Consider the following 13,014-nt stretch of genomic DNA (forward strand, 5'->3'; position numbering starts at 1 on the left):
TCAAGAAACCATACACAAGTTAAGAGATAGAAGGTACCACGTGACTAGACAGTTTAGTCATTGCTCCAACTGGTTTCCGATTTGGAAGGGCGCTGCATCAAGCTAGACAGAAGTAGGCAGAATTAGACCGGGAAATAAGCAATTTTCGCTACAAAATAAAAGCATAACATTTGTGTGCTGATTTTTGCAGACTTGCTGACTGCAGGAATCTGACTGACTGCAAATGTAACTTGTGCGCTTTGAAGAGTTTATATGGGTTATTATCTGGCAGATTATACGAGGAATGTCAAACTGCGTTTAGTATATCCGTCAATAAATACTTTATTTTGAAAGTTGCCACAGGAAGTCGTATTTGTATAATGTGGCTGTCTTTACAGTCTCTGGTTTGGAAAAGATGTTCAGTCTGTAGGGGCTGGGTTTCTCTGCTTTTTATCCAGGCAAAGAGGGAAAAAATTGTGCTGTAAGCATGATGAGACAAAGGCATTGAGTGAAGCTCAAGAAATAATGATTTAAAAACTTTAGTAGCTCATAATGGCCATAAGGGAACTCAAAGTCTGTCTTTTAGGGGTAAGTGGCAGATGTTTTTGTTGATCATTTTTGAGGGAAATTCCTTCAGTCTGCTGTGTGTGTGTACCGACAACATCTCGAAGATAACAGCACATTAACCTATTACTGAATCTGACACGACAGATATATCCATTTCTGTCAGATGAATTACTTTTTGTTTGATCATGTTGCACTTTTAGAAAACTTGGAAAGAAATGGAAGTCCGGTGATGATAGTTTTAGCTTCGCATCGACCGGTGGGCCCAGCAGTCATTTTGGATATGCTGTCATCATCATGTCATTTAACACGGATTTGTGTTTTCTAATACCTATATTTATGATGTTTTTTTGTTTGTGTTTGTTTTTTACCAAATTATCGTCGTTCACGCTGTCATTTTTCCTAACGGTTATTCTGACATTTAACAAGCCATGACGTCATCATCCGGCTCGCCACTACAAGTTTGATTCTTGCTGCGTTTGCAAAAAACACAGCAGTCCCCCCTTTTATAAACTGTGTTGTTGACTATTATTATTAGATACAGTGTTTATGTTTATGTTATGAGGCACATAATGTCTAGGCCTACATACCCGTAGTGAGCATCTGACATGCATTCATCCAGGGCATTTGAATAGCTTTCCATTTATTTGCCAATCCCCATGTGTTTATAGTCCTATGTTCTTATGCCCTATGTTGATTTGTATGACACATTGCACAAAGTTACAGTTATAATCTGAAGTGAGTCTTGCCTTGGACCACCAAGGGCCCCAAAAGCCCCCAAAAGTTTACATGTAGGAAACATTTTGATTTAGCTGTCTGGTAAAATTGTGTATGATCTTCAGCAGTTAAACACTGAGACATTTATTTTATAGGATTGTTTGAGATGTGACGGGCACTTGACAAGACAGATATGCGCAACAAACAGGGTTTGTGTGTGTGTGTGTGTGTGTGTGTGTGTGTGTGTGTGTGTGTGGAGGGAGGGGCTGTGATTTACAAAGAGCAGTGATTTACTTACCTTCTTCTATTTTTAGGACACAGGAGTTGGGAAGTCCAGTATTGTGTGCCGTTTTGTACAGGATCATTTTGACCACAACATAAGTCCCACAATAGGGTAAGAGCATCGCAGTACAAAAAATGAAAAATACATCAATACTATAGCAGGTCAACAGTCAAAAAATAAAATGAATAAGATCGACATCACGTTCAGACAGGTGGGATGAAATCATCTTTATTCCAGACCTGTGCAAGTCCCAAATGATGTCATCAGGTTTCGTGTCAAGTCCAAGTCAGACGCAGACAGTTTTAACTTGACAACATAAACCCCAGCTCACTCCCTGTTACAGTGAGACTCCCCCTTTATAGACGATTTTTCACAGAATTGTCAGTCCTGTCCTATTGTACTAGCACACTGAGACCAATGCTCTCTTTTTCAGGAGCGCCCTTTTTTTCCACATTCACACCTAGAAGCTGACTAGTAGCCTACAGCCACAGTCTGAACTGCTGGCCACTGAGCAGCTCCACTAGAGCGGTTGGGGTTAAGGGTCTTGCTCAAGGGCACCTCAGTGGTGGTAATGAGGGAGGGACAAGCGCTGCCTTTTCACTTTCCCCACCCAGATTTATCCTGCCGGGCCTGGGGATTGAACCTACGACCTTGCGGTCACAAGCTCGCTTTTCTAACCTTTAGGCCACCACTGCCCACAGAATCAGAGTCTGAGTTGCATTTGAGAGACATAGTCAAGTGAACTTTTAACTACAAATAGAAATGTCACATTTAAAACTAAAATAACTACAATTGATTATAAGCATTGATATCAGGAACTACTTGTAAAGTACGTGACTCATCTTCTGAAGAAGCATCTTGAGGATTTTAAATCTGACATCAGAAAATAGATGCCATCTGAGAGCATAAACTAGATTATGTCTCAATCCTTTCTGTCCGGTTTGACCCCAAACTAACACTTAAATTCTATTCTATTTTAAATTCTGAATAGTAATTGATCAGTTCGCTGATATTTAAAGCTTAGTACGGAGAGTCAGTACAGTATCTGCAGGTTACAAATAATGATATTGTCCATCCCTATTCTAATTATAACTGCTGACTAAAATGGTTAGAGTTGCACTCTTACACAGTAGCACGCCTACACTTTTTCCTAAAACTTCATGAGTAAACACAAAGTAATCTCTTCTGCAGGCCTATAGAGAGCAGCATTATTCAAAAAGAAAACATGTTTTGGATAGAAATGCATAAATTAATGTGACAGTTCTAAAAAAGAGTTGGACTCAAGTTCAGTGCCACTACTCTTCTGGTCCTGTCCAGGCGATACCACAGGTCCAACAAGCTGATTGATTAAAAAGGCAAAATTAAATCTCTCCTGCACTTGCCAAAAATGTTATCTGGAATCAGGTTTTCCATAAGATAATGTTAGGCTATTTGTTTAAAAACACAAACTAAAGATACTCTGAGCATATCTGAGTACATTAGGAAGCTGAGATAGTAAAAGAAAGGTACAAAGAAAAATAGTTAAAGTTGAATATTTTATTCCCATCTCAACATGGTTGATTGGGATTCGTTTTGGCAAGGTGACTTAAAATAGACAGAGAGGACAAATGAAGCACAAGACGTAAAACACTTAAAACACATAGAACACAAGGTAAGACATAGATAGAAATAGCAGCAATAACATTTTATAAAATACCATAAATTGTCCCATAGGGCTATTTTTTTGTATTAAAACAACAATATAATGATATCAACCTTTTATAAATATAAGCAACCATTTCATCCAGCTTTCATCAGTGTTCGGACTCCTTTTCTCTTTTTTATTGTATTTTTGTACTTTTGAATGATGCCTGAGTCGACGCAGACAAAGTCATACAGTAACTTAATTCAGTCAACACATGCATGGTATCAAATGTTAATAATACTCACATTTTTTGTTTCCTAGCTAACTGTACTGTTTTGTAAAGGGTGCTCTATGTCTATGACTGTGGTAAAAACTATGGGAAATGCTCTTTAACGTTCACAGAGCATCATTCCTGACCAAGACGGTGCCATGTGGACATGAACTGCACAAGTTCCTGATATGGGATACAGCTGGACAGGAGAGGGTGAGCACATCCACCACAGAAATCCCTCGATCATGCACTTATCATGTGTTTGACTATCAGGTGTTAAAACGCTCCACACATCAGTTTATGGCTCATGTGTAGAAAATGAGTGATCCATCAAGAAGCCGGCAGTTACGTCCTCATGATGAGTTATTGTTAGGCGTGATACAGGATGATATGCAAGGGGTCAAAGTTTGCAGAACTGTTGGATCTTCATGGTGATTCATTTGGATGGAGGGGGTGAGTGTGCTGACCAGACATGCTCTCTGTATGGGGGGAGGGGGGGACGAGTGCAAGGATCTTAGATTTGCCTGTGTGAAAAGTTCCTGATGTTTTGCTTTGTGTATTTAATTTGATTGAGGAAATTGTTTAACTGTTTCAATTGATTGACCACGCTGTTGATATGAGCACTGCAAAAATTAAACTAAGCGACAATTTTACATATATTTAGAAGTTTACAAGTGCATCGTAATAAAGTTGAGTTTTTATATCAACTACTCTTGTCGCTCAAGAATGTATGGGCATATATCCACAATATGCTGTATTCTCATATCAGTCCTGTATGCGTTCAACAAAACTTTATACATTTTATGATTCAGAATAACTTTTATGAGCAAGGCCGTACAGTCAGAACCAAAATGGCTGAAGAGGCAGCATTTCACTTTTTTTTTAGCCCTTTGCTATTTGAACATCGATCTCATCGATTTTTTGCATACTTTTTAAACATTACCTTTCCTCTTCTTTTGTCCCTTTATGATGTTGTTTTTCTTGTCTCTGTTATGGCTTTCTTTTGTATGGCCCTGAACTGTTTTTAACCATGTTTATAAAGCACCCTGGGTTACAGTATTGTATAAAATGCGCTATATAAATAAGAGTTGATGTGATAAATCATACTAAATAATATAAATGTGTTTTCTTTTTCAGTTTCACTCACTCGCTCCTATGTACTACAGAGGATCAGCTGCTGCCGTCATCGTTTATGACATTACTAAACTGGTAAGAATAAAGGAAGACTATTTCTAAATCCAAGGTGACGGTGGATTAAACTTACAGAAGTCGGGTTGTGACTAGAAGTTCAAATCCCCGGACCTGCTGGCAAAATGTGGATGCGGTAATTTAACAAGTACAGGAATGCAAACTCATGGATAGTGAAAAGGTGACAGATACCAGGCAGACACAAAACCAGGCATAACTATCCTGCTTGGGGGTGAAAAAGGTGACTTGTCACCTAAAGGTGACTAGTTTGCATCCCTGAAGTAGTGAACTTCTCTCCCTCAAAAACTACAGTTGACAAAATGTCATGATCGAGGTGCATCACGTCCAGCTGCACTAGTGGAGCTGCTCAGTGGCCAACAGTGAGACATCCCAAAATTGACCATGACCCTTTCTTCTGTTCCAGGACTCTTTCCAGACACTGAAGAAGTGGGTGAAGGAGCTGAAGGAACATGGTCCAGAGGATATTGTTGTAGCTATAGCAGGGAACAAGAATGACCTAGGAGATATCAGGTGGGTCTGGCTTTCGCTTTCCATTGCTCTTGCATAGTACTGACTCCTAACTGTAAGAAGGCCACTCGGAGATTCTAAAGATCTAATTTACAGTATTTTGTTCTATTGTTTTACTGGTAATTAAATAACCTAAATTGGTGGATTCAAAATGCCACCTGCCAAATGCCGGCAGAATTTGTCATTGACGATGATGAATATATCAATACCCAGTAACTGTTTGAGACAATCACCTCTGACTGTCAGCCAATGAAATCAAAGCAAACCAATCTGTATCAAACAGGCTTTCTCATTGGCTGCCTGCTATGATGGCACCACACAAACGTCAGCCTCAGTGTCACAACTTCTGCAAATGTTTCCTTCCTCATTTTATACACAAAACATTGAAAATGGTTTGGGTGACACATTATTCGTGCCAGCAAAAAATACTCTTGGCAGGTCATGTTTTTAGTTTCCCCAGACCTAACCTAATTTCAAACACTATTATTAATTAATACACAGGACAAGATGTTACTATCCCTTGTGCCAAAATCCGAGGAAAAACACATTTAGAAGACCAATCCAGAATAAAACAAGCTAACAGGCTAACAAACTAATAAACAAGACACAAATCACCAGTTACCTACCCTAGCCAACAGCAGTATGAAGCATGTCATTGGGGTTTTCAAGTGGGCACGTTCCTTCACCGATGTTTCGTTAAGTTAGGCCCACGACACCTCAAGAAGGCTTAACGGTGTAATCCAGCGTCCTGGAAACACCCCCCTCCATGCTACCACCGCACAACTGCATATTACCTCACTATCTAAGCCTAGCTATCCAGGTCGGTTCGATATGACATTCCTAACTACACCACCACTGTCAATGATTCAGCCCTGTTGATGCGGACCGCCAATCATGACCAACAACAAAAACTGATAAACTGTGAAGTTTGTTTGAAAGAATCGATATGCCTTGTGGGGGGGGGGGGGGAGAGGAAATTTGTGTTTAATCTCACAATATCTTGTCTTCTCTTCCATCTCTTTTCTCCAAACAAATGAGAGGGTGCAAGACATGGGAGTTATCCAAGAGTCACAACTGCTCTAGGGCCCCTCTTAACTGTGAACCTACCCCATAACGTATCTCGGTGTCCTTCTCTCTTACAGGGAAGTGCCTATGAAGGAAGCTAAGGAGTTTGCTGAGTCAATTGCCGCTATTTTCATCGAGACTAGTGCCAGAAATGCTGTCAATGTTGAGGAGCTCTTTCAGAAAATCAGTAGGTTTCATGTTTCATACTATTCATGTTTCTGCATCTTATGGGCCAGTAGATACTGTGCCACTTTGGAATTAAACTGTAGAGAAAAGGTGCTCTTGACTCGGAGCTTACCAAGAAGTAAATAATGATAACAAAAAATTGTATTTATTTAGCATATATCTACATAATGGATTCAGGGGCTCTTCATGGACACAAATAATGTAATTTATTGACATGGTGGGGGGATGAAAGTGACAGTGAATGTCTTGGTGCTCAGACCTTTTTGTCAGTGCACAGGCCTTTTTCTTCTCTCTGGAAATTGTCAATATGACTGCACTAATTATGCCAAGAAAATAATCCTGTATATTTATAGTTGGTGATAAGTAATTTTGATTTACTCTAACACTTGGAATTATCTTAGTTTCTGCGGAATAATTGTCAAAACTTGTGGGTGTTTTTCCATGTTGAATTTGTTGTGTTTATTATTTGATTAAAACTGGTTGCCGTGTAAATACAGTATACGGTATATCAAACAAAGCAGTGGCCCTGAAGTCCCATTTTGCCCAGTTTATATGACATTTTCATTTATGGTTGTTGGCATGGTGATGGGCCTCCTAAGCACAATGTTCAGGTTCCTCTTTATTATGATTTTCAGTCTGATCTCACTACTCTAATAAAGCAGAGGGGTTATAACACTGATTATAAGCTGCCGGTCAGTTTACGATCTTCAGATTTTATTTCATTTCTCAAACTCTGTTAATGATCCCGCTCTGTGTTTCAGGTAAACAGATTCCGCCCCTGGAGAATCCTGAGGTGGACAGCAATGACTCCTTTAAACTCACCCGGCAGCCCCCTCCGTCCACCAGGCGATGCTGTTAGTACCAGCAAAGGCCAATGAGATGATCACCTTCAGCTCCAGGGACCCCCCCCCCCCCCCACACACACACACACACACACACACACACACACACACACACCTCCTCTTCTTCCTCCAATCACCTCAGTCCACAATGCACACAGTTGTCTTATTCCTTGGAAAGAGAGGACAGTGGACAGACAGAGAAGTCAGCTTTCACTTGAGGTCAGAAAAACCTGAGGACAGTATTAGATCGTCACTGCACCACGTTCACAAATTGTTGCACAATTATTTTACTTGGCGATTGCAGTGATTCCAATTCTCATACCAGGAAAGAGAAAGCCTTTGCTTTGTCGCCCTCAGGTGGCATTTTGCCTGAATTACAGTATGATTTTATGGTTTTGCTGTACAATAGCTCAGTGGTACAATGGCATGCAGCACATTACGAATAGGTTAATAACTCTTTCACCCCGTTATCCATAATAACTTATAAATCAAGCACAGATTAATAACAAGTCAGCTAGTTGATCTAGCTGATGTGCCTTATAAAGCTGGGTTTATGTTGTTGATGCAATTACATTTTTGGCACCTCTGTAGATTATCATTGTACTGTTCCTCTTAAATGGCACACTTTCAATGATGATGTTAATAGCATTGATTTGTATTTGTATTTTCTCATGGAGCTGTTGTGTGTATGTAAGTATCACACATGTATAGAATTTCATCAGAATATTTGAACAAGAGTTGCCAAGTTGGAGCCTATGAGCATACGTTTATATTACTCTAGTCTACTCGAAATGGCATCACATTCCAGTGTGTCATGAGTTTTAATACATTGGCTGTATAAGGGTTTAACTGTATTGCTGTAGGTTGAATGCCCAAGTCGTAAATTGCAGTTTGACACCCCCTGTTGAAACACTGTGACCCACTACCAGCTTTGTTTACATAGCTCACCCCATTGAAGATGTGTTATTTCCCACTCTGAAATGTATTGTCTGAGTTTTTAACAGGGACTGACAGGATAGGAGGACAGCCAAACGTGAGTTTTTCATTTATTTTTAGTTGAAAAGGTGTTACATTTATACTATTTAGAGTAAAATAGACCTGTGTTTTGCCTCATCGTGGGCCATTAAAGTTCTAAAAAGCAGGTGCTCCATATACTAACCAAACTCTTAAAGAACATTTGGGGATATGGCCTTCATTTAAATGCAAAAAAAAGAAGAAGTAAAAAGTAAGAAGTCATTAGGGAAGTTACCTTAATTGAGATTCTTAGTTGTGTTTCCTACTCTGTCTTTGGCAGTAGAGCACTTGGATTTGACCACTTGACAAATTTATAATGGCACTTTTCCGTACAGTTCACACAGTATTATTTGAGATTTGAGAGGGTTAGTGTGTTATTCTTTTCTGATACTTTTGTGATTTATTTTTTATTACAGTACTCATCAGCTGTTTTGCCTTAGATAAAACTATGGATAAAACATTGAAGTGCACATGAATCTTCACTTTATGGCTACAATATGATTTTATACAACAGTATTTCTGGATCTATATTCCCATAGGTGTTAAAAAAAAGTTTACATGTGTGCCTTTTGGGTTAGAAAATGTGTAATTTTTTTACTCTCCCGATTTTGTATGAGTGAATGGAGTTTCATCTGTAGTTTTTAATGCAATAACTGTCATTTTGCACATGATTGACTAGCCCCAATACGTGCTATTCTCTACTCCTGTATGGAGAGAACATCACACAGAACTCCATTCAGAAATCTGGCAATTAATGTGATCTTGCTTATTGGGGAAAAAACATACTGTACATACTTCACATAACATGACTTAAGGCCTACTACAAGCAAATTTCAACCGTATGATCACAGTCTTCCACCAAAATACAACAGAGCTGCTTGGCGGATCAGATGTTTGCAGAATTTATCAATAGACCTAATTCATAAAAAGTCTTTAGTGATGTTCTACAAGGTTTCCGATGTGCAAGGACACATTCAATTCCCATATTTTTTTGAATGGTGTTTGGTATGACTATGATGTTATTTCCATACAAGGGAGAATGACACACATGGAGCTAATGACCAGTGTTCATGTCCAGCATCAATTTTGATCATCTACTATATCTAGTGTAAGTTGCGCAAACAATTTTATTGAGATTATGTGTTGCCATTTTGATTCTGATTTCTATTGACTGCTATGTTCATAGCCATACAAGTGCCTTTTTTACCCTTTTCTAAACAAATGTATGACATAGCTAAAAAGAGCATACTGCTAGGTAGATGCATGTATTACTAGTCTAATCAGTACAGACTAATTGTATGCATAACAATCCATTTTGAAAGTGCGAGCTACAGCTACCCTGTATTCTCTGTAGACCATTTTAACTTTTGTACATTAATCTGTGTAATAAACTAGTAATAATTATTTTTCCTTGATTGTTTTTTGTTACTTTAACCCACTGGAGGGATAAAAGTGTGTGATCTAAAAGGGTTATCCAAGAAATCAATATACTTTTTATACCATTGCTGCATGCATGGTTAGTGCACAGTGCATTAGAGACCAGAAATATGAATGAGAGAGGGGGAGTCAAATTCAAGGTCATGCCTTGAATTTGACCCTGTGACGTCATGAGTAGATGGTATGTGTCCCACTGATCCATTGGGGCACCTCAGAAACCAATACTTAACAGAAAAATTAGACAATATGGCTGCACACTTATAGGTGAAGCATTAATACTTCAGCCACTCCAAGCAGTTTAAATACAGTTGTTGACTATGACTATGTGGACCAAACTGAAAGGCAACTCTTACATAAGCATCACCAACACCCCCACATGTGAAATGTTTACTACTCTCCCACTTCCTTTTGGTTGTGATCCCTGAATAAGAAGACTTGAAGACCTTACCAAAGAAAATGGTGTTATTCCTGCACATATTATGATATGGTTATGTGACCTTTTGAAAAGCTGTAAATAGCACAAATGAGATGGAGAGAGGGGCATTCCACAGGGTCCTTTTTACAGCACGTTGCAGTGGATTACCCTCTCAGCAGCTTACAGAGGGGAGCTCTACACTACACTACTTGTCACGGAGATGGATTTAACCGTAGCCAAGGTTGTCAATGGTCTTTGAGAGGGTGGATTGGAATACTAATAGGAGTTCAGACAGACAGAAGACTGGGTTTAACACTCAAGCAGTACGCTGGATAAAACATCAGGATACATCTCTACAAACTAACCTAACAATTTGCTAGGAATGGGTTTACCAACATTTTAATTGTAATCAAAGTAGTTATGTCTGAAGTTCTACATGTAATGAGGAATACAGTTTTAAAGTGGCTGACCTTTTGCTTTTAAACTGTATTAAACTGATACACTTTGTGTAACTAACTAACTAACCAACCAACCCACAAGTTACTAATGTATTCTAATTGCATTTTGCTGTTTACAAAAATATAGCCTTATGTATGTTTGTGGTACTATAGTAGACCAAAAAAAAGAGAACATGGGCTATGTGAGAGTCAAACATTTAAGTTATAATTCGTTTTTGCTCTCATGTGGGCTATTTGAAAGTACACGCACTGCCTATAACTAGTTTACTGTTCCAAAACTAATCACATCAGTTGGTCCACCACGCGGACGCGCAACAGGGTCGCGCACTCGCGCGTTCAAGTATTTGTACCCACATGCTCGTTCGCAAAGCTCAGTCAGCATTTGACTCAGTAGTGGCAGGGGATCTAGGATTTCCACTTGTCAGTGACTCCCTGATATCGCAATCAAGTGCAGCCCCTCAGCTAAAATGTCAAAGTTGGAGCAGATCCTTATTCTTGACCCCCCTGTCGACCTCAAATTCAAAGGTAGGTGGACGTAAATGCCTTGATGTGCGGAATGTCTCGCTAGTACAAGTGGATAATTACCTGGCTGGAATGATTTCACACTCCCTGCAACGAGTTTCGCTGCTAGCTAGCTTGCTAACGTTAGCTAGCTTTCACCGCCATTTTAAGTTAGCTAGGGACAAGACGGGCCGCTGTGAATCCTCGCACTGTAGTGACGTGGATAACCGGCGTGCTGTGCATCTTGGCGGCCTGTCATTCATATCTAGCGGACGTTACGTACCAATGTATAGCAGAAATGTATGACAACTGCCTATAATAGAAAAACTGAATAAAAGTGAACCTATATTCCACTGTGCTTGCCAATGCCTTCACTTCGGTTAACGTTAGCAGCGTGAACTAGCCTGCTGTCCTGCTAGCATGTTGACGTTAGCCTAGTAGCTGCAGCAGCAAACTGTTGGTTCCATGGGGCTCAGCCCCATTCCCTGAAATGCTATATTCCTCGCCCGGACGTTATAGATAGGGAGGGGAATTATGGTAACTTTTTACACCTAGTTTAAACATGTCAGTTAATGGTTTAAACACACCAAGTTAGAGTTGGAAAGGCTAACGTTAACTTAGGTTAACTGAACTGCAACGTTAACCACTCAGTCAAGCATTTGGCTGGTTCCTACATTTGTAGCTAACGTTACAGTAAAATGTGATAATGTGACAGTGTCATGGACAACATAACGTTATGCTTTTCAAAGCCCATTATAGGACACCTACAAATTGAACTTTTTACCATCAAGACATACTAACGTTAGCGTTAATTGCTTGTCTGGCAGTGATAACATTCTATGTGTCAGTTAACAGTTGGCCAACGTTAGCTAGCCAAGGCTGCTAACTTTAACGAAGTAACAACAGTTGATCTCTAACGTTAACTTTACACTATCCAATAACAAGCTCTGTTGTTTTGGTTGTGAAACCATGACTTCAAAGACTCATAACAAGTAAGCACGTGACGTGTATACTCAACAATTGCTCTTACAACCTTATAACCGCTTAAACTTAATGCTACAAGTGTTGATTAAGCAGTTCAGAGAGTTAAACTAAAGTTAACATGTTAAACTCTCTTTTTTATGTTGATGCCATGGTAGTCAGCCAATGCCATAGTACTACTGTATTAAACAATGCCGAGCATAGGCAGTTTGGCCAGTAATTTTAACACTTCTTTCATTACTTTATTCTCTTAAGCACAATTTTTTTTATCTGCAGTGCTTTTTATGCCCCAGTTTTTAAATACCTGTCTGTGCTGCAAGCAGTGTTGTTTCTGTCTCCACTGCCTGACATTTTTTACTAATGTACCACTGCCATAGACCCAGTAATCCTTAGGACATCCTGAGGCTATTTGCTATTTGTCAATTATCAATTTGTATTAGTGGTAGAGTTGAGAGAAGTGCGCCTGTGGCAAAAAGGTTGCTAATTCAAATACCACACCTGCTGGACAAATTTGTATGAGGAATAGTAACAGTGGCATTATGCTGGTTAAGGTGCCCTTGAGCAAGGTGCTTAACACTCACTTTCTCCAGTCCAGCTGTCCAGCAGCCAACAGTAGAGACCTGGGTGTATTGGTCATCTCCTATGTGTGAATGTGTAAGTGCGATGCTGAAAAGGGCATGGGAATCGCAACAGTATCCAAATATTGTCAAAAATCACTCTGAATCATATGCCTGCGTATAAATTCCTTTTATCCATGCCGGCATATTTTTCTGACAGTTGTGCACAGCACGCGCGTTGCCAAAACTCATGCATGATTCAAACTCTGCGTAGAGCCCGTGCTGGAAACTTACAAGGATTCGTAGCAGAGTCAAAACCGTCCAAAACAGTGTTGTGCAACAAGCAAAGGCTTACCAGATATTTCCAATACATGTCCGGTATAATCCATATACTGCCTTTTATG

At 39.5% G+C, this 13,014-nt stretch overlaps 2 protein-coding genes across 2 annotated transcripts in view; both read left to right on the plus strand.

The window, feature by feature from the left end:
* The first annotated feature begins 433 nt into the window (after positions 1 to 433).
* rab31 (RAB31, member RAS oncogene family) lies at positions 434 to 9,607 on the plus strand. The gene is made up of 7 exons (XM_083659281.1): positions 434 to 567; positions 1,575 to 1,654; positions 3,570 to 3,651; positions 4,576 to 4,647; positions 5,051 to 5,157; positions 6,297 to 6,406; positions 7,167 to 9,607. Exons 1-7 carry the CDS (start codon positions 532 to 534, stop codon positions 7,262 to 7,264), a joined length of 585 nt encoding a protein of 194 aa, XP_083515407.1. The 5' UTR covers positions 434 to 531; the 3' UTR covers positions 7,265 to 9,607.
* A 1,350-nt stretch (positions 9,608 to 10,957) lies between these two features.
* The window catches only part of vapal (VAMP (vesicle-associated membrane protein)-associated protein A, like), a 28,047-nt gene continuing 25,990 nt past the window's right edge, over positions 10,958 to 13,014 (plus strand). The window contains exon 1 of the mRNA XM_083658820.1: positions 10,958 to 11,096. Coding sequence (XP_083514946.1) covers positions 11,039 to 11,096 — 58 coding nt within the window. The 5' untranslated portion in view covers positions 10,958 to 11,038. The remainder of the gene's footprint in view (positions 11,097 to 13,014) is intronic.

The sequence above is a fragment of the Poromitra crassiceps genome (assembly GCF_964638095.1).
Source record: "Poromitra crassiceps genome assembly, chromosome: 23".
NCBI classification, from domain to species: Eukaryota; Metazoa; Chordata; class Actinopteri; order Beryciformes; family Melamphaidae; genus Poromitra; species Poromitra crassiceps.

Bases quoted from the DNA above. Each gene is read 5' to 3' on its own strand.
- rab31 (XM_083659281.1), top strand. From the start codon at position 532: ATGGCCATAAGGGAACTCAAAGTCTGTCTTTTAGGG. The intron at 4,648-5,050 runs GTAAGAATAAAG...CTTCTGTTCCAG, and splicing joins TTTATGACATTACTAAACTG to GACTCTTTCCAGACACTGAA. The intron at 5,158-6,296 runs GTGGGTCTGGCT...TCTCTCTTACAG, and splicing joins AATGACCTAGGAGATATCAG to GGAAGTGCCTATGAAGGAAG.